Consider the following 21,344-nt stretch of genomic DNA (forward strand, 5'->3'; position numbering starts at 1 on the left):
CGCTAGTTGCTGTTTTTCTTAATGTCCCAAGGTAATGTGAGATTCTGCCCTGTCCTTAAAGACAAGGGTCGAGCCCTCCTGGTTGGGCTGGAAAATGCGAGGCCAGCAATGTACCTAAAAGGCTCAAAACCCACAAGGCAAGCGCAAGCCATCTACCATTGATTAGTTTGTTGCCATCTCATGATTTTCAGCTAATCTTATTTTTGGGAGGGTCCTTACATAGAGTAACCTCATTTCAGGTTCCCAAAAAGAGAACACTGTTAGGGGAGGAGGATGGGGAAGGAGGAAGCTGGAGGGGTATGTGGCAGGGAGGATACAACTCCAGCTCTCAACCCCTGCATGGAGCGGCTGCGGCTCCAGCTGTAAACCCCCCACAGAAGAAAAATCCCAGACAGCTGCTAATATTTTAAAAATTTGCCCAGGTGGAGATTGGTGGACCAAAAATGAGGTTATGTCTGGGAAAACCTGAACATATGGTAACCCTAACCTGACATACTTTTTAAATGCCTGGGGTTAACCGCATTGTGATCAGTAATCATGACTGCCCAGCACCAACCAACCTAAATTAATATTTCAAGTAAAATTATGTGAAAAAGCTGCAGTATCCAATGCTAAAATGGAAAGGACCCTGGGTGGCAAATGGAAAAAAGGGCAGCAGATCCATCCCATCCACCCCATGAAACAGCTCTAAACAGTGGCCTTCCTTTTCCCTTCTGCTTAAAATATAAATCCATGTTCCTACAAAAAATTATGTGCAGGTTAACTTTTTTTCAAATGCATAATCCCCTTGATTTCTGTGAGTTAAGTTACATACAAGTTTAAGTCTTTGAAGGATTGGGCCTAATTTATTACATTCCATTTAGGTAGTAGATTGATAGACTAGATAAATTGTAAGGGAAAGGCGCCTTTACACTGCTAGTGTGGTATAAAGAGATCTTAATATAAGTGAGAATTCAGGTCATTCAGTGTAGTAAAGGGGTCATTTCATTTTCTTCGATATTGGTTTAAAAGCATCTGGTGAGAAACATTTATGGCATGTTAGAGATACCAAGACCTTATTTGTTCCTCCCTGATACAAATCATTGTGATAAATGCCCAGAAGATAAATATCTAATCAAGGACCAAGATAATTGCTTCCCCAAGATCAAATGCTTTCTATACTATGAAGAACCTTTAAGAATTGTTTTGGATTCCCTTGCTTTCACTTTTTCTTTGACACAGCTTTGGTGTTAGAGCCTTTATTAAATCCTAGGACACTTGCACAGAGAAATCTAACAACCGGGATTTAATCTGCATTTGCCCCTGTCCTGCTTCCTCTATTTCTTGATATGTATTAGCTGTCCTAGGAATGTGATTTATCATCTTTGACAAACTTCTTCTAGGATTATCTTTTCTGTCTCTCTTTGTTGGCAAAAACTATCACTAAAATCTAAAGAATTATATTAAGAATATTAAAGCTGCGTGGTTACATTCAAGAATGATATTGAATGGATACCCTTGACTCTGCCCTTTTTGCATGTGTTACTATTACATTACACTCTGTAATTAAGCAATCACTTTCTATGTCTCAAAGAATGTAATGTAATGGAGCTGAGTAATAAATGAATATATAAGAAGGATACAAATAAACTAAGGGCTGCTACACATGGGAATTTAAGATTGTAATCTATACTGCTTATATAATACAGACGTACAATACCCTGTACTACTCTTTAATATCTGTGACCAGCTTTAGCACAGGAATCCAGGTATTTCCATTTCTTTTTATTGTTCCTAGTGCATTTGTTCTACAATCTTTCTTCCCTTCCTCTTCTCAGGAATTTAAATAAGTCAGGTGATTCATAGGTGGTCCTCATACCTGGGAAGAAAGGGCCCCATCCTCAGGGTCACAAGAGGCTGCAGGAGAACATTGACAGAGTATTTTAAAAGGCACATACAAAGAAAGTTATTAAAAGCTAAAGCAGTTTACATAATTGAAACCTTTCAGAATTACAGTTCCTTCCCTGGGCTACTCTTGGGACAGTGAAACTACACACCACTCCTTTCTCATGCTGAGGAAAGTCTCAATCTTGCCCTAAACGTAAGTCATTTTTTTGATTTAGACAGGACCTATCACAAATCTTATCTTTTTAGAAAATTACAGGATATATTAAGGTAGAATAGAATGGTAACAATGCCATAGTTAAGGGTGCGACAAAGGGCGTGTCAGAATTTTGTTTTTTGTCAGGAATGTTAAGCTTTTATGTTGTTTTAAAGAAATATAGAAATGGGAGAAAATTAAAGAGAATTAAAATTCAATTTATATTTTTCATGTTGGTTAGGTGCAGACTGGGTTCATATGCACACAAGATAACTTTTTAAAGATTGCCACTTTTAAATTTTACATACAATATTCTCCTACCCTCCCAAATCACTATTTTTCCTCCGCTGTTGCAAAGGCAAACTGTCTTCCTGTTGATTCTGGTAGCTTGGTGAAATATCTTGATGCCCTATTCGGCTTCTCCTCTTGGTGAATTTAACAGGACTATTGAAGAATGCACTTTTGTTCGGAGATGTATCAGCCATCATAATTGCTATTCCTGCTATTTTACATAAAATAATATACAAACATTTCATATCTTTTGTGTTGATTAACAATTCTTGTTTTTTCTGTGTTGCAAGCCTGAAGAGGATTATGATACAATAATTTCAGAATCACAACTTGAGTTCACAATGCCTTTTCACTTGTAAAGAGTGAATTTGACTGGATCAGTGGAATGTTTCCTATTACATTTCTCATTAAATTTGTACATTTTAATTTGCAAAACTTCTGTCTTGCTTTCCGAATTTCAAGAGGCTCACTGCAAATAAATAAGGCTTGATATTTGTTTATCAAACGTGTATCTAATTTCAATGTGTGGCAAAATAGAGGTTTTTTTTTTAAACTTATGCAGCAGTCCTAATTATTTGTTTACATGAAGAGTCACACAGACGTATGACACTTTATGGCAGACATAAAGACCAGGTCTCTGCCCTCTGGAGTCTACAATTTATGACTCCTGTCCTTCAGCTGCTTGTGTACAGATGGATAACTTCATCTGCACAGAGCCCCAGTGACTTCAGTGGAGCTCTATACATTTGCAGCAGTTTGTCCACATGCAAGAAGTTGCAGGATTAAAGACTAAGTGACACCAAATTTTAGAATTATTAGCATCTTTTGGTCTGGTCACGTCACAAATACATAGAGTTTTTAATAGAGTTAAATGTGATTGAGACCTTCTACTAGGTCTAATTTTTTTCATCAGGTCTCTGTTGACTATACTAATAAAAGTCAAGATGATTAAACATGCAAAAAGTAATGGCATAAAGCTTTAATGTCTGAGTGAGAAAACAACACCTGCATATTAAGCTCAGAAAAAACAAACTCAGTTTAGAAATTAATTTAATAAGTCATTTCTGGCTGGGAATGCATGTTTTATATGGAGCAAAGTTAATTACACTTGAGGTAGAAACCACACTGCAGGGTGTGGGTGAGTGTGTGTGTGAGAGAGAGAGAGAGATGAGAAAAATCCAACCCAATAAAACAGACATTGGTTTTCATATGTTTGAAAATTTATTCACTGTATAAATTTCAATTTCCTTTAAAGACTACAAAACCTGCCACTTGACAGGGATGCAAGCAATGATACCTTTCCAGGACTGTTCATGGTTACATCTGGAACAGTTTAGATTACACATTAATAGTATGATTAGAAAATTTCCTAGATCATACTCTGAATAAAACAATCATTTAAGTATTCAGTACTATTTAACCTTTTTACTAGCATTTCAATTCTACGACAGCAGTGCCAAGCATCTGAAAGATGCTATTTTCATTGTCTGCCAAAAGGAACAGTTGAATTTTTGCTACTGTACCTTAGACTCACTTACATGCCATGCGGAGGAAACTAGTATAAAGTATGATTGTATAGAATTGTAGAAAAATAACATCTGTGATTTCATCATTTTTAAAAATTGTTTTAAGTAGATTCCCCCCCACCCCCACTAGATTGCAAAATAATTACATCCCTTATGAGTACACCTTCCCTTTGATTAGGTCAAGAGTATCAACATAAAGCTAATCATTTACATTATTTTCATGAGTGAAAACTCATCCATTAACCATTGACGCTTACCAAGAAATGACATACCTAGAAGCCTCTTTCCAATAATAGAAAAGCAGAGCTTTAGTTGGTATACTACATTTACAAAAACAAACAAAAAACAAAAACAATTCTATTTCCTTATGCCTTTTTCTCTTAAAAAATCAGTTTTAAATACTTCATTTGAAAAATTCAGTATAAGTTTTGTTCAGTACTAATAGTGATTAGTACTTCACTGTTGCTATAGAGCTAATCTGAGTAGTGTAGCTACTTCCTCCCTCTGTTCTCACATACTCACACACAACTGGCAATTTTGCTTTGAAAAATAGGCTATTCACCTGTATCTGCACTTCTCCATTTTTCCTCTTCCATGAATCTGTATTCTAGAGTCACTGGCTATGCTTTGCAGACAAAGGAGCGGTAGTGAAAATTTACACAGTGGGTCATACACCGTTCAAGCTTGTGTGGTGAGGAGTTGAGACTACAACTATGCAGCAGTATGTTAATTTCCCATCCTTCGTTCCTAAGTAACTACAGTTACAAAAACATGCCGAAGATAAACGCGGAGAAAAATGTGTGTGGATCCCAGAAAGAGACATGTATAAAACTAAGTTAATTTTCCTGTAAAATTTATTTGCTCCACAGAAACACAGTTGTCTAAACTAGGATTTAAAGCTATATTCGATCTAGACTTTAGATTTGACCAGGTTAGGATGTGTTAAAATACAATCACTTTGTCTTGACTAGTCTTTATGGTGTTAATTAGGTTGTTTTATACAACCTCATCTAACAGCACACCTTCAAAACTTACTCTAGATCAAGCCTGAGAGATGGGCTATTTAAGAAATTAAAAGCTCAGTATAGTTTGCTTGCTTGTGCATATACACAATGTGGGAGCAGTATCTGTGTAAAGGAAACATACTGATCACATTCACATTTCCCAATAGTCTCTGCTTGGATATATTGATTACAAAGACCAGTAAGCACAGGGGAACAAAGGTGACTTAGTAGCGTTAAAAATATTTAAAAGCAAAACTGAAAGCAACCCAGTTTGAGCTGTCGTTAATATGCCTTCAGAGTCCCACTTTCAGACAGAACCAGGTAGAGGAGTATTTCTAGCTTAAACAGACTGCCATACAAAACGTAACCTCTGAAATTAGACAATTGTTAAAAATGTACATGCATTGACAAAAGACTAACACATTTCTGCCACAGTCATTTGTCTTGATATTGCCATAACTTTGGTGGATTAGGCACACAGATACTCTCACAAGACAGAGGAACATCCCCTTGCAAGGCAAGGAGAGTACAGTGAAACTGATGGATTGAGGTTAGTTTCTAACACTGTCTGGGGTGATGATGAAGGTTGTGTGTTTGCAGCCCATCATGGAAATGTATATGATGCATGCTGAGTATGAGGTTTCTGATCTATAGGTTGAGTTTGGGAGGGAACAGAGACAGAATAAATGAAGCAACTGTAAAATTAAAGACTTCAGGAACACAGAAATTACCATATTTGAGTATCTACTGTCCTTCTGCTCTGTTATACTGACTATAACACCAGATGTTTCAGAGGAAGGCATAAAACCCCATAGCACTCCTATTTATTAAGTATATATGGGATATTCCTTCCTGAATTCAGTTGCTGATCATCTTATGACTTGAAGCAAAAGAACTGAAAGACCATGTAATTATTCCAGCAGTACTGTTCTAAAACGATATCAGCTAGATTTGACTTAATGTTTAACCTTAATCTTCAAAAGAAATAAACAGTTTCCAGGAGACATGATTTCTTAATTTTTGTCAAGCTTGACTTAGAGAGACATGCTGAAGGGTGAGATTACCAAACAGTTGTTAGGCTAACACCACTGGTGCTGCAGCCAATCTCAAAGGAAAGACTATACTGCAAATGGCTTTTCCCCACCTCAACATTAAGGATTTTTCTTGTATAAAAGGGAGAATCCTCAACAGAATGAAAGAGCCACCACTCAATTGTAGAACATTAGGTAAGGAGCAAATGACTAATTACTCTGAGGATAGTAGTGAAACAAATATGTTCAAGACACCTGTTCCACTTTTTGTTATCAATAAGAACCCTCCAGGTAAAAAGTTATTCTTTAATAATACAAAGCAACATTAAAAATCCTCTATTTCCTTTGGATTACCATGCCCCATCTGAGACCAAGGGTACATCTTGAGGGCCCTGCTAGAGTTATGGATCTTGCCTTGGCAAGTTCCTAACTCTTCATCATCCTTGCCAAATGTAGATCAGCACCATGGCAAGGTATTAAAAAATAAGACACATCAGGTTCCACTGAGGGCAGTAAGACAGATTGCAGGTTTAATAGAGGAACCCTTATTACTACTATTTATTTGTAAAGGGCCTTTCTTGTTCTCTAGACCGCTGGAGGGACATCAGCATAGACAGCACCAAACTACATACAAAGCCTCTAGCTTTTCAGCTCTTTCTAATTGCCCCCCCCCCCCTTTTTAAGGGAGCATGGAGTCTGCATAATTCCCCCACACTTCTACCTTTCGATTAGGAGACTATTTGACAGCATGATTCTCTGTTTAGAATTTTAACACCAGTGATCAAGTTGATTCTGGAAGCTAAACAGTTGGTTCTCCAATTAAAATCCCTTCCCTTTTCCAATCCTCTATTTCTACTCCCCTTTCAGAGATCCCCACAAGATTATACAGAGACCAGAATGTCTTCCCTCCTTCAGTTTAGAGCATTAAACGGACAAGCTATGATGTTTATCCCTACTTCACACTTAAAACAGTGACTAATTGCTTAACTGTAAAGTTCCAGGCAGCTTGTAAAAACCTAAGCTTTCCTGTTTGCCAAGGAATTACTAAAAGCTTCTAACAGAGTCTTCGTTCCATGTTCATATGGATCAATGAATCAGAGGGAGGAAATCTGTGGTGTCACATTAATGAAGGACTTCGCTCCCTCCACAAATTTCTTTGAAAACTTCTCACTGTAGAAAAACTAACAAATTAGTTACTGGAAAAATAACTGAACAGACTAATTAACCAAGAATCACACTACCATTTGTGATCTCTTGATTTTTAAACAGTATTGTTCATAGAAAATGTGCACTAAGCTCCATATTTAGTAGCTTTGGATATTTCTGTAAAGGGTATTTGATACAGGTAGTCAGTTGATGTACCATTTTCTTTGGCAGAATGGGGTATCAGCCAAACTTTAATGTGCTCCAGTGCACACTCAAGATCAGCCATCTGCAGTGAATCTCAGAGACTACATAAAAGCAAGCACATTTTATGATTTGTGTCCTCAGAACGTAAACTAAGAGCCTTTTACACTCACATTAAAAGGAAAAGTGGGAAGAACACTGCCATCAAGGAACACGAAAAGGGTGGTTTTGTTTTACTTGACTTGGACAGTACAATTTTAAGGGTGCCTGGACTGGCGATGAGTGGCCCAAGGAGACCAATTATGTTGCTAGAACCTCAGATGTCAGTTGGAAGTACTGGATGGTTCTTCTCTGACTTTGCTTTGGACTGTAAACTAAGAGCATCACACGAATGAAAAAAATGAAATTAATCAGTCCAGTATATTCTAACCACAAGAGACAAAGTTTACATCCATTTTTGGTAAGCTTCTGTTTATCAATGGACATTGTCTTTTGCTTTAGAGTCAGCACTACATTTCTTCTCTAACTCTCTAATGCCCGCACCAGCTGAACAATATATTTGTCAGCTCTTAACTAAAGTAATAAAATAAAAGTAAAAATATTAAATGAGTTATGAGAATAAGCAAGAAACAACTGTCTTGAAAGGGAAAACTATTTAGCAACGATTCCTGAGTCCTGTAATTGGTGGGGGAAAAACAAGGGAAAAGAGATGGGGGTGAGGTGGAACAAGTTACTTTTTCTTATGGATGCATTACCTATTACATGTGTGAGAAACCCACTGTTTAAATTTTTAATACAACAACATCTCTCTGGTCTTCATAAAAGACATGCAACTTCAAAAACATGGAAATGTAGAAAAGACAGACAAGGAAAAATACACATTCATAATATTACATTCAATAGCTGTTTAACAGTCAAGGCTGTTTTAGAGCTGTCCAACAATACTGATTAATCCAGGTGAACTGTTTAACCAGAGTTAATTGTCAAAATGATTAATAAAATCTAAATAAACCAAGGCATGTATACATTAAAGAAAACAGCACAAAAAAGTACTGCTTATGAATTGTTTACAAAAACATACAAAATGTTGGATGGCACAAAGTATACAGTGCTAACATAAACAGATTGTTTAAGCTAAGTGCTTAACATAAACTGTCCATCCCAACATGTAACAAAGAATATTTTAGGGGACAAGAAATATTTCTTATAAAAATAATGCTATATGGTGCAGAGTGCTTTATTCAGTGTATTTTTATGATAGAGTTGGCATTCATAATTCTTCTAGTTTATTCAATCAGTGAACGTGTTCATTTTCATTGTGTTTCCACTTTTCACTCCATCCAAAGCTCCAGAAAGGTCAGTAACTTGCCATCAACAGTTTAAAGGGAGAATAGATGAAAGCAGTAGCAACAATAGGAGCAGCAGCATTATGGGTACCAGCTGGGACAGAGTGTGCTTGCAGATATGTGCTACTTGTTGCCATGATTTGTGCTATCATCTTATACCATGGTACCAAGTATCTGGTTGAGGTCACTTCACAAAGCTGTTGAGGTAATTTTTTTTATACCTCTCCTCTGAGCAAGAGTAGAACGGCCTACTGGCTCTAAAACTGGTGACTGATTGCGGTTCAAAGCAGAGTATGTGGCTGCCATGGCACCCTAAAGGGTTAGAAGGCAGAGGTAAAACAAACAAAAAAACCCCACACATTGTGACTTTACTACATTCTAGAGATCATAACAGTATTACACGATTTAGAGATCTTTAATAATCAAACTGTTTTCTGTAGGTTAAAAACAATGGGCTTGATTTACCAGTGTAGTATTCTAGCTATTTAAAGCATGACCACAGTTTCTTTTTTTGCAGCACAGGAAGAGCTCAACTATGTTAAAATTGTTTAAGGCAACTGACATGATTTTTAAAAATCAGCAGGTGCCATTTATATTGCACACTTAAGTTGTGCTTTAACTACATCCCAAAAGTGCAGAGTGTAAAATCCCACCAGAGGATTGTCCTTGTTTACGATCTGTCTAATCATTTATGTTATCACTAAAAATTGCTTTAAAAAATGTTTCATAACTAGTCTATATAAATTTGAAGCGTATACATCTAAATTAAGTTTACAGATTGTTAGAAAATTCTAATCTATGGCTCGGATCTGAACTTGGTTCCTTCCTTCTAAGCCATTTACTACTGGAAGCTCTGTCTCTTACAGTTGACTTAGGGTCATTTGATTAACTCTTAAGATGTAAGATCCCTCTTCTGTAGGTTGGGAGGTTCACCATGACATAAGGCCTTTGAGGAACTTTGTATGTGTGGGGGGGAAATGAGTGTGGGGATCTTCAATCTCACCCATCCAGGTTAAAATTAAAATAAAAAAATCAGTTGGTATCAAAAGTGGTTTATGTTTCAGACTATCAAGTGTTGATTGTTTCATAATACACCATTCAATATAACCTTTACTATAAAGGTTTCCATTTCATTTCTTATTTTTAATGAAAATTTTGGAAAAAAATAAATTTCACCTCCAAAATATCAATTTTTACACTTATAATCCCTCCACTAAAATCACACTAGCAGTCAAAACTACAATTCCTCCATTGTAAACATCTAAATCACTTACAGTCTCAGATGAACTCTTTTTTAAAATCAGAGTTCAAAATCTAGGAGACAGCAATCTAAATCACCAGGGGAAACACTATTTATAAACTCATTTATCTTGTAATCTGTCTCAACACAAGTAGTAAAACAGCATGGAGATTGCAGTGTACTGCTCTTTGTGAACAGAGCAGATTTATTCTCCACAGATGGATTCACCTGTATTACTAAACATTAGGTTTCAGAGTAACAGCCGTGTTAGTCTGTATTCGCAAAAAGAAAAGGAGTACTTGTGGCACCTTAGAGACTAACCAATTTATTTGAGCGTGAGCTACAGCTCACTTCATCGGATGCATATCGTGGAAACTGCAGCAGACTTTATATACACACAGAGAATATGAAACAATACCTTTGTGCAGGAAATGGCCCAACTTGATTATCATGCACATTGTGTAGAGAGTTGTCACTTTGGATGGGCTATCACCAGCAGGAGAGTGAATTTGTGTGTGGGGGGGTGGAGGGTGAGAAAACCTGGATTTGTGCTGGAAATGGCCCAACTTGATGATCACTTTAGATAAGCTATTACCAGCAGGACAGTGGGGTGGGAGGAGGTATTGTTTCATATTCTCTGTGTGTATATAAAGTCTGCTGCAGTTTCCACGATATGCATCCGATGAAGTGAGCTGTAGCTCACGAAAGCTCATGCTCAAATAAACTGGTTAGTCTCTAAGGTGCCACAAGTACTCCTTTTCTTTTTAAACATTAGGTAAATCACAAGTTCACATGGTTGAATGCACTGTGTTTACTGAACTCACAAACAATCATAAAAGTTTGTGATTAGTACTGAGAGCAAATGCACAGTAACTGTTTTTGTTTACAATTAATACTAGCTAATCACCTAGCTGAACACACAAATTTTATTTACCTTAACCAAATGTGGAGCATCCTGTCGGTTTAGCTGGTACTGAGGCAACTGGTCACAGTCAACTATCCAAGGGTGTCTAAGAACCTGGGCAGCAGTCAATCTTTGATGTGGGTCGACATGAAGCATCTTTGAAACCAGGTCCTGTCAACAATCCAGAAACAGTTAATTCAGATGAACAGTAAAATTTAAGGCAGTAGGATTATTTTTAGAGCATTAACAATGTTAAACATGATTAAAATTCAAGATATGAAGAAATATTTTGTTGTGATCAGTAGTTTAAACAAATCTCTAGGCCATCCTCTGGAAGTGGTTGAAGTATTACTCCATACTGTGCCCACAAATACCAAGATCTATTAGAGAGTTTGCAAAGTAACTAGTCAAGTGAAGAGCAGTATGCAAGTGAATTATATAGATCAATTCTGAGGTATCTTAGCCCTGGTCTACACTACGAGTTTAGGTCAAATTTAGCAGCGTTAGATATATTTAACCCTGCACCTGTCCACACAACGAAGCCATTTTTGTCAACTTAATGGGCTCTTAAAATCAATTTCTGTACTTCTCCCTGACAAGGGGATTAGCGCTGAAATAGACAAGGACGGGTTGAATTTGGGACATAATTGTGTTGATGCAATTCGACAGTATTGGCCTCCGCGAGCTATCCCACAGTGCTCCATTGTGACCGCTCTGGACAGCACTCTCAAATCAGATGCACTGGCCAGGTAGACAGGAAAAGCCCCGCGAACTTTTGAATTTCATTTACTGTTTGGCCAGCATGGCAAGCTGATCAGCACAGGTGACCATGCAGATCTCATCAGCAGAGGTGACCGTGGAGTCCCAGAATCGCAAAAGAGCTCCAGCATGGACCGAACGGGAGGTACTGGATCTGATCGCTGTATGGGGAGACGAATCCATGCTATCAGAACTCCGTTCCAAAAGACAAAATATTTGAGAAAAATCTCCAAGGCCATGAAGCACAGAGGCTATAACAGGGACCCACAGCAGTGCTGCGTGAAACTTAAGGAGCTCAGGCAAGCCTACAAAAAACCCAAGAGGCAAACACTCGCTCGGGGTCACAGCCCCAGACATGCCGCTTCTATGATGAGCTGCATGCAATTCTAAGGGGTGCCCTTACAAGTACCCCACACCTGTACGTGGACTCCTGCAAGATTTTGGGGACGAGGAAGATGAGGAGTGGGAGGTGGAAGATAGCGCACACCAAGCAAGCGGAGAAACCGTTCTCCCCGACAGCCAGGAACGGTTTATCACCTTGGAGCCAATACCCTCCCAACCCAGGCTCCCAGACCTTGAAGGCGGAGAAGGCACCTCTGGTGAGTGTACCTTTGTAAATAGAATACACAGTTTAAAAGCAAGCGTGTTTCATGATTAATTTGCCCTGAAGACTTGGGATGCATTTGCGGCCAGTACAGCTACTGGAAAAGTCTGTTAACGTGTCTGGAGATAGAGTGGAAATCCTCCAGGGACATCTCAATGAAGCTGTCCTAGAGGTACCCCCAAAGCTTTTGCAAAAGGTTTCTGGGGAGGGCAGCCTTATTGCGTCCTCCATGGTAGGACACTTTACCACGGCAGGCCAGTAGCATGTAGTCTGGAATCACTGCATAAGAAAGCATGGCAGTGTTTGGTCCTGGCGTTTGCTGGCATTCAAGCAACATCTGTTCTTTATCTCTCTGTATTATCCTCAGGAGAGTGATATCATTCATGGTCACCTGGTTGAAATAGGGGAATTTTATTCAGGGGAACATTCAGAGGTGGCCGTTCCTGCTGGGCTGTTTGACTGTGGCTGAAAAGAAATCATCCCTGCTGTTAGCCACACGGTTGTGGGAGGGGTGAAGTGATCATCCCAGAGAATTGGATGTGGGGTTTAGTTGGGTTTGTGCTGCACGTTAACCCAAAAACATCAGCTCCTCCTTTTAAACGGCCAATGTGTCTTTCAATTTTAATCTCCCTTTTTTTCCTCCCACAGCTGCAAATGTTTCAACGCTGCGACTAGCATCTCCATCCCAGAGGCTAGCGCAGATAAGAAGGCGAAAAAACCGCACTCATGATGAAATGTTCTTTGAGCTCATGCAGTCCACCCAAACTGAAAGAGCCCAGCAGAATGTGTGGAGGCAGACAATGGCAGAGTCCAGGAAAGCACAACATTAATGCGAGGACAGGAGGGATGCGTGAGAGGACAAGTGGCAGGAGCAACAGGAGAGGTGGCGGGATCAAGAGGAAAGGTGGCAGCAGCATTATGAAAGGAGGCAGGATGCAATGCTGAGGCTACTAGAGAAACAAACTGATATGCTCCGGCGTATGGTTGAGGTCCAGGAAAGATACAGACCACCACTGCAGCCCCTGTATAACCAACCATCCTCCTCCCCAAGTTCCATAGCCTCCTCACCCAGACCCCCAAGAATGCCGGGGGGGTAGGGGAGGGGTGCTGGCGCTCCGGGCACCCAACCACTCCACCCCAAAGGACTGCCCAAGCAACCGAAGTCTGGCATTCAATAAGTTTTGAAGTGCAGTTTATCCTTGTCTTTCCCTCCTCCCCCACCCCACCCGGTGCTTCCCTCCTCCACGAACCCTCCTGGGCTACCTTGGCAGTTATCCCCCTATTTGTGTGACAAATTAATAAAGCATTCATGAATTTGAAACAATGACTTTATTACCTCTGCAAGCGGTGATTGAAGGGGGGAAGGGAGGGCGGTTGGCTTACAGGGAAGTAGAGTGAACTAAGGGGGCGGGTTTTCATCAAGGAGAAACAAACAGAACTGTCACACCGTAGCCTGGTCAGCCATGAAACTTGTTTTCAAAGCTTCTCTGATGCGCAGCGCGCCCTACTGTGCTCTTCTAACCGTGTGTCTGGCTGTGTGTAATCAGCGGCAAGGCGATTTGCCTCAACTTCCCACCCCGCCATAAATGTCTCCTCCTTATTCTCACAGATACTGAGGAGCACACAACAAGCAGTAATAACAGTGGGAATATTGGTTTCGCTGAGGTCTAACCGAGTCAGTAAACTGCGCCAGCGCGCTTTTAAAAGTCCAAATGCACATTCTACCACCATTCTGCCCTTGCTCAGCCTATAGTTGAACAGCTCCTGACTACTGTCCAGGCTGCCTGTGTATGGCTTCATGAGCCATGGCATTAAGGGGTAGGCTGGGTCCCCAAGGATAACTATAAGCATTTCAACATCCCCAGTGGTTATTTTCTGGTCTGGAAAGTAAGTCCCTTGCTGCAGCTGTTCATACAGGCCAGAGTTCCTGAAGATGCGCGCGTCACGTACTTTTCCCAGCCATCCCACATTGATGTTGGTGAAATGTCCCTTGTGATCCACCAGTGCTTGCAGCACCATTGAAAAGTACCCCTTGCGGTTTATGTACTGGCTGCCTCGGTGATCCAGGCCCAAGGGGTATGCATTCTGTCTGTTGCCCCACCACAGTTAGGGAATCCCATTGCAGCAAAGCCATCCACTAGGACCTGCACATTTCCCAGAGGCACTACCCTTGATAGCAGCAGCTCAGTGATTGCATTGGCTACTTGCATCACAGCAGCCCCCACAGTAGATTTGTCCACTCCAAATTGATTCCTGACTGACCGGTAGCTGTCTGGAGTTGCAAGCTTTCAGAGGGCAATCGCCACTCGCTTGTGAACTGCGAGGGCTGCTCTCATCTTGGTATTCTTGCACTTTAGGGCAGGGGAAAGCAAGTCAAAGTTCCATGAAAGTGCCCTTACGCATGCAAAAGTTTTGCAGCCACTGGGAATCGTCCCAGACCTGCAACACTATGCGGTCCCACCAGTCTGTGCTTATTTCCCGGGCCCAGAATCGGCGTTCCATGGCATGAGCCTGCCCCACTGCCACCAGGATAGACAAATTGCTGGGGCCCGTGCTTTGAGAGAAGTCTGTGTCCATGTCCTCATCACTGCGCTGCCATCGCCTCCTCGCCTGCTTTTTCAGGTTCTGCATATACTGCATGATAATGCATAAGGTGTTTACAATGCTCGTAACTGCTGCAGTGATACGAGCAGGCTCCATGCTTGCTGTGGTATGGCGCCTGCAGGAGAGTAGAGTGGCAGCGGAAGCGGTCGTTCAATGACAATGGTTTGCAGACCTACTGCACCGTCTGCTGCCAGGACACAATGGCTGAGTGGGCTGCACTCTAGCCATGGTATGGCGAGACAAGAGCAGCCGAGCAGAGTTGCAGTGGAAGCAGCCTTGCGAGACCACCAGGAGAGCAGAGTGGCAGTGGAAGTGGTGGATAACGATGGTCATATAGAGGACCTGCAAGGTTGATTCATAGCATCAGGAGAGCAGAGTGGCAGTGAAAGCCGTTGTTCGATGCGACTGTTTGCAGACCTACTGCACTGTCTGCTGAAAGCAGTATGGCGCTCACACGAAAAAAAGGCACGAAATGATTGTCTGCTGTTGCTTTCACGGAGGGAGGGGTGACTGACGACATGTACCCAAAACCACCCGCAACAATGTTTTTGCCCCATCAGGCATTGGGAGCTTAACCCAATATTACAATGGGCGGCGGAGACTGCTGGAACTGTGGGATAGCTATCCACAGTGCAATGCTCTGAAAGTTGATGCTAACCTCAGTACTGTGGATGCACTCCAACAACTTAATGCGATTAAGCATTAAGCACGAGCTGGAAGCAGGGAGCCGGGACCCCAACTCTCAGTGGGGAGCAGGGGGCCAGGCACAGGGAGCCTGGGCAGCCGCCAGGATGGGAGCAGGGACGCTGGGGGCAGCTTGGCTCCGAGCGAGGAGCCTGGGCTGAAGCCCAGCTAGGTACAGAGAGTCTGGACAGCAGCCCTGCTAGGAGCTGGGACCCTGGGGCAGCCCAGCTCTGAGTGGGGAGTCCAGGCAGCAGGCCAGCTGGAAACGGGGGCCAGCCGAGCTCTAGCTGGAGCCCCCCACATTACCCGGCATGACAGCACAAGCTGTGAGCAACTTTCTTGTCAATTTGGAGCCATGAAATTGACAAGAATGACAACCAACAGCCAACATAAGTAACCCACAGTGTCAACACAGACACTGCATTGCCCTAACTACACAGGCATCACCTCCTTGAGAGGCGTAAGGCTTGAGTTATGATGTCTGTGTAATAGGGCACTCACATTGGCTGAAGTATACACTTACATAATTAGGTCAACATAAGCTGCCTTACATCGACCTGATTCTATATTGTAGACCAGGCCCCATATAAAGGGTAAGGAGAATACAAAACTTCTAATTCTGGGACAACTGGTTATGAGAAAAAAAATTGTATTTAGTAATCTTAAACTGCCTAAAAACATTCTAAGGTACTTAACAGCATGCAAACATTTTCTTATAAAACAAACTCTCTGTTGTGGAGTTTAGAATAAAGACCCTAATGAAAAGACTTCTTAAAAGTTGAATGATTTTAGACACATTCGGGACTCCCAGTATAAGTGGTTGGGATGGCACTGAATAAAGAGATAAGTGATTCTATATCTTGTCCAGGACAACAGGTAGATGTGTCAGTCAGGCTGTTTAACATAAAATGTGGGAAAATACTTGTATTTAAAAATCAAGACATATGGAAGCTCAAAGCAAATTAAAGACATTAGCCAAAGAAGGGGGGGAAATGCTTAAATAATCTGAGTTCTTTGAGCATATTAGGGCTTTATTATAACTAGATAGAGGGTCATGAAGGATATCGAATGCTTTTGGACATTATATATATAGTGCCAAGTTATGGCTGCTCTTCACAGACACTTCATGAATCCACAAAAGAGGCACCCAAGAGTAGGTGGCCATAACTACTGCATCCTGATTTGGTTTTCCAATGCCCCACTGAATTAACAGTGGTGGTATTAAATGTGGTTATTTTTCTTCCTACACAGGACTGACTGTTTAAACATGAAGGATTCATAATTATCAAATAAATATCTACTCATACAAAGGATTGGCTCAGTAAATTTTTAAAAACCTGCAACCTTCATTAAAATCATGTTCTCTAATGCTATAAGCAATTTTTATTGTGAAAAAAATCCTTTACAAAATCTGTCAACATCCGTCCCATGCACAAAAGGACAAAATATTAAATATACTTGCCTTAGCTGTAACTGAAACTGAATTCCAGTAACCACCAGTGAGAGAGAACTTTCCACTACCTATTCGTGCCAATATCTCCTCTGGGGTATCATCAGGGCCATTTGCAAAAGGAGTGTAGCTAATTAATCAAACAAGTTCAGAGTATTAATAGCTTTTCCGTGCTGGACTCCAATCCTTATTTCAAGTCTGACCACAGTTGCCAGTGGTTTCAAAATAATCATAATTAACACCCCCCCCTCCAAAATCACAAATTATCGTAAAACTGATGGCAAAAGCACCCAAAATAATAAATAATAGATGAACTACATGGTAGAATGGGAGTAAGGGCCTGTTTCTCTTACTATATTCCTTCTGTAAGAGAGTGTGTCTAAGTTTAGGCTAATTCTGAGTCACAGATCCAGAGACTGTACTTATTATTGCCAAAAGTCAGTACATCCTGGTGAAATGAAAGGACTAACTGTGTATAAAAACTCTGAAAAGGAGGACTTGAGGACTCTGACCTGCAAAGAACGAATACCCAGCCTGACGCTAGCTGAGAAAGAATAAGAAAGAAGTCACTAAACCCTAGAGGATTTACCTTAACAATTCACATCCTTGCTATTGAACTAACAAAGTACACTAAACATAACTGAGAATGAGGAGAATAATTAATTTTTATACATGTGGATTTCAATGCCTTAGTTAAGAGGTTAAGATGAACAGGAATACTGTAAAATTGTGGCACTAAATAAATGATAACCAAATAGTTTTATAAGCATCTTGAGGCTAACTTGTAAGTGAGGTGTAAGAGGTTAATTGGCTGTATAAGTGGTATTTTTCAAAGCTGAGATTTGGAATTATTGCTTGATGTACTCGTACTTAATGTATTCTTTCATGCAGATCACTTGTATTGCATGTATCATTCTGACTGTATTGTGAGAAGTGATCTGATTCATTCTTGTGAGTAATCAAACTTCTACTCCTGAGAACATTCTGTGCCAAAAATTAAAAATTCTGCACACATTTTAAAATTCTGAAAAATTCTGTAAATTTTGTCAAAATACATGTGGAGGCTTCAGCATGGCATTGGGGAGCATAGGCCACTGGCTGCACAGAGGTGGGAGATCACTGTACAGGTCCCCACTCAGGACACAGACTCAGCGGTGAGGCTGCACCCACCCCTGACACAGTGCAAGGACCGTGCCTGCCCTAGAAACACCCCAGGGCCCTGCCCCTCTATGCCAGATGCACCAGGTGTGGGCAGACAGGCTCAACAAGACAGGATCCAAGTGTGGAGGGGTTCAATATGGGGTGTCCATGTGCGAACTGAAAGTGTTGTATATGAGGCAATCTGGGTGCAGGCAGCTCAGTGGGAGATCCAGATGCACACGGGCTTATTGGGGTTTTTTGGGTGCAACAGTAATGGGATTCTGCAGGGGGGTCCAGGTGAAGGTGGCTGGGGCTCAGCAAGGGGGATCTGGCTATGTAGAGAATAGAGCTTGGCATGGGAGTCTGGGTGTGGGGGGTTAGTCAGGGTCCAGATACTGGGGTTGGGGGCTCAGTGGGGTGGGGAACCAGGTGTAGCTGGTTGGGACTCAGTAGGGGGATCCGGATGGCATGTCAGGGTGGTCCAGATGAAGGGCGAGTGGGGCTCATCAGGGGGTTCTGAGTGTGTGGAGGTGAGGCGCAGTAAGCTATGATTGGGTCTGGATGCACAGGGGTTGGTTGGATTGGGGATCAGCTCCCTGTACAGGGATCCTTGCCCCTGCATCTGAGGTGCAATGAGTGCAGGAAGCGAGTGTGTGGGGGAAGCGTTTGCAGAGCTTCCTGCAGCTGGAGGAGAAATCTGCAGGTTGGTCTGACCTGGCTCCGGATGCCATGTAGGGGAAGGGGAAGAGGAAGTCCTGTCCTCCCCAGCGAAGGTGGGACTATCAGCTGATCCTGGCGTAGGGTAGGAGCCACCAGCCAGGGCTTTCCCAGTCCCAGCCCCTACTCCCCAGTGATTTGCCGCTTTGCTGGCTGCCCGGGGCACCCGAAACATACTGCTGTAGCGGGTCGCATGACTGCTCTTGTGGCTTCCCTGTCAGAAAGTCATTTTTCTGCAGGGAAAAAAAGAAATCTGTGGGGGACATAAATTCTGTGCATGCTTAGTGGCGCAGAATTCCCCTAAGGAGTAAACTTCAAAGCATCACTGGTGTGACGCTGTAGGGAATATGGGAGACATTTTATGATATTGTTGATATCAATATCCTACAATTGCAATGAATCATGCCAGATATGCTGTGTGAGTTACCTGCGAAAATGTTATACTTTGCCAAGTATGATGGTATTGTTCACATGTTTGTATCACTTTTGTATTATGAGTTATAGATATGTAGGGTATATCTGTATTTCCAAACTTGTGCTGTGTTTCTGGGTGACATCCCCAGACAGACTGACATCAGTGCTAGGCCTGCATGATGGCTCATCAAGGGACATCAACTGTACAATGAACCCATTGAAAGGGCCAGGGACTATACCCTATGACTCAGCCAGGCATGCAGGCCTTTCAGTGCCATGTGCTATCTGCTATGAGTTTGTATCTGAAACAAAGGAAGTATCAGCATGTGGCAAAAGGACTATAAAGGGCAGCTGCATCATCTCCATTTTGTCTTCAGTCCTGCTTCTTATACTGGAAAAAACTTTGCTACAAACTGAAGCTCTGAACAAAGGCCTGAAGGACCCATCCAAGCTTTGGATGTATTCCAAAGGGACTTTCAAGCCAGCACACTCAGCAATACTGCTAAGGACCTAAAACATGAACTTTGAATATTTGTATGTATGTGACTGCTTTACCATTTAACAGCTCTCTTCTTGTTCTTTCTTTTTTCTTTATAATAAACCTTTAGTTTTAGACACTAAAGGATTGGCTGGCAGTGTGGTATTTTGGGTAAGATCCAAACCTACACTGACCTGGTAACATGGCTGACCCTTTGGGGTCGGAAGAACAATTTGTATATATGTGAGCAGAGTTTTTTAAATAACATATCACTGTACTGGACCTATGTGCTGACTGGGAAACAGAGAACTGGAATGCAATAAAGGGGGGCTGTGTGATTTCTTTTTTTGCTTCTTAAAAACCAGTGTGGGAGATCAGAAGCACAGTTTGTGACTGGTGGGGAATTCAACTTGAGTGTTATCCACCAGTCTTGGGAGTATCTGCTCTCCCTTTTGGAAATGCCAAGGTCAGGGCAGGCTGCAGTGAGGGCTGCTCTAGGAACAACATGTCACAACTGGTAAATCTTAACCACATATATTCTCTTCAATATGCATAGTACTTTCTAGCTTTTTTGGTAGGAACAAGTTTCCACTTCATGTAAAGTAACAGTGTATGAGAGTCTATTCCTATTCTTAAATAATCAAAAGGCTACAAAACATACATTTGATATAATCTTTGACTGGATTTAACAACAGTTAAGCAAACTCATAAAGGGAAGTTTATTTTAGATATCAGACTCTTAAGAACTTGATCCTACCACATGCAGAGCACCTTCAACTCCCACTGAAACCAGCATCCAGAACCTCCCAGGAATATTAGCAACTTGCAGGATTGAGCACATAATCAATACTTTGTTTGAGAATAGTAAACCTATATAAACAAACAAAAAAACCCACTAAATTTCTGCAAACTCACCCAGTGAGCATAGTATAAAGCAGGACACCAAGACTCCATATATCACAAGCAGCATCATAGCCTTGCCTTTTTAAAACCTGTGAAAAGCAAATATATTAATTTCTACAGAAAACAGTATACTTTACTATGATTTTGGTGCCAAAGTTATATTACTTCAAAGATCTCAACTGTTTATTGTTTCAAAAGCTAAATTCATTGATAATTTTACAACTATGCAATAATGGAGAAACAATGTTTAAATGATGGGGGAAAAAAAACTATTAAGATAATCTGAAGGAATGTAAACCAGAACTTGATGTTTACCTCTGGAGCAACAAAATTTGCTGTGTAACATGGAGTCATCAAAAGACCATTTTCTGCTCTTAGTTGTTTTGCAAAGCCAAAATCACAAATTCGAATTGATTCTGGGTTACCAGATTCATCAACGTAAAGAATGTTGCTAGGTTTCAGATCTCTATGAACAACCTAAATAAAAACACAAATACAAAAAACAAAATATAGGATAGCGTTCTCTATTATAAGCACTTACTTCACTGCTTTTTAATTTGCAGTTAGCAATGGACTTTAAAAGAAGGTGATGTTTCTAATATCAACTCCAATACACTATATGCATTGTTTTTGGCTACCCAGAATGTCAGAATGGTGAAATACATGAGTTAATTTTGAGAACAATACAATAGGTCCAGTTTTCAAATTTGGGCACTCCGAGCATGAAAGTGATGTCTGGCATGAGTTGATTATGATGAACACTGTGACGGAGTGGACTAGGCCCTGAGGCCCCCTGCTGGAGGCCTTGTGGCCCTGCCACAC

At 41.1% G+C, this 21,344-nt stretch overlaps 1 protein-coding gene across 7 annotated transcripts in view; it reads right to left on the reverse strand.

Annotated features, from left to right (window-relative positions):
- Positions 1 to 3,573: 3,573 nt before the first annotated feature.
- The window catches only part of RPS6KA3 (ribosomal protein S6 kinase A3), a 124,888-nt gene continuing 107,117 nt past the window's right edge, over positions 3,574 to 21,344 (reverse strand). For all 7 annotated transcript variants that reach the window (XM_073357139.2, XM_073357159.2, XM_073357129.2 and 4 more), the window contains 5 exons: positions 20,838 to 20,999; positions 20,535 to 20,611; positions 16,883 to 17,000; positions 10,800 to 10,940; positions 3,574 to 8,937 (listed from right to left, as the gene is read on the reverse strand). In XM_073357139.2, coding sequence (XP_073213240.1) covers positions 8,815 to 8,937; positions 10,800 to 10,940; positions 16,883 to 17,000; positions 20,535 to 20,611; positions 20,838 to 20,999 — 621 coding nt within the window. In that variant the 3' untranslated portion in view covers positions 3,574 to 8,814. The remainder of the gene's footprint in view (positions 8,938 to 10,799; positions 10,941 to 16,882; positions 17,001 to 20,534; positions 20,612 to 20,837; positions 21,000 to 21,344) is intronic.

This window comes from Lepidochelys kempii, chromosome 1 (assembly GCF_965140285.1).
Source record: "Lepidochelys kempii isolate rLepKem1 chromosome 1, rLepKem1.hap1, whole genome shotgun sequence".
NCBI classification, from domain to species: Eukaryota; Metazoa; Chordata; order Testudines; family Cheloniidae; genus Lepidochelys; species Lepidochelys kempii.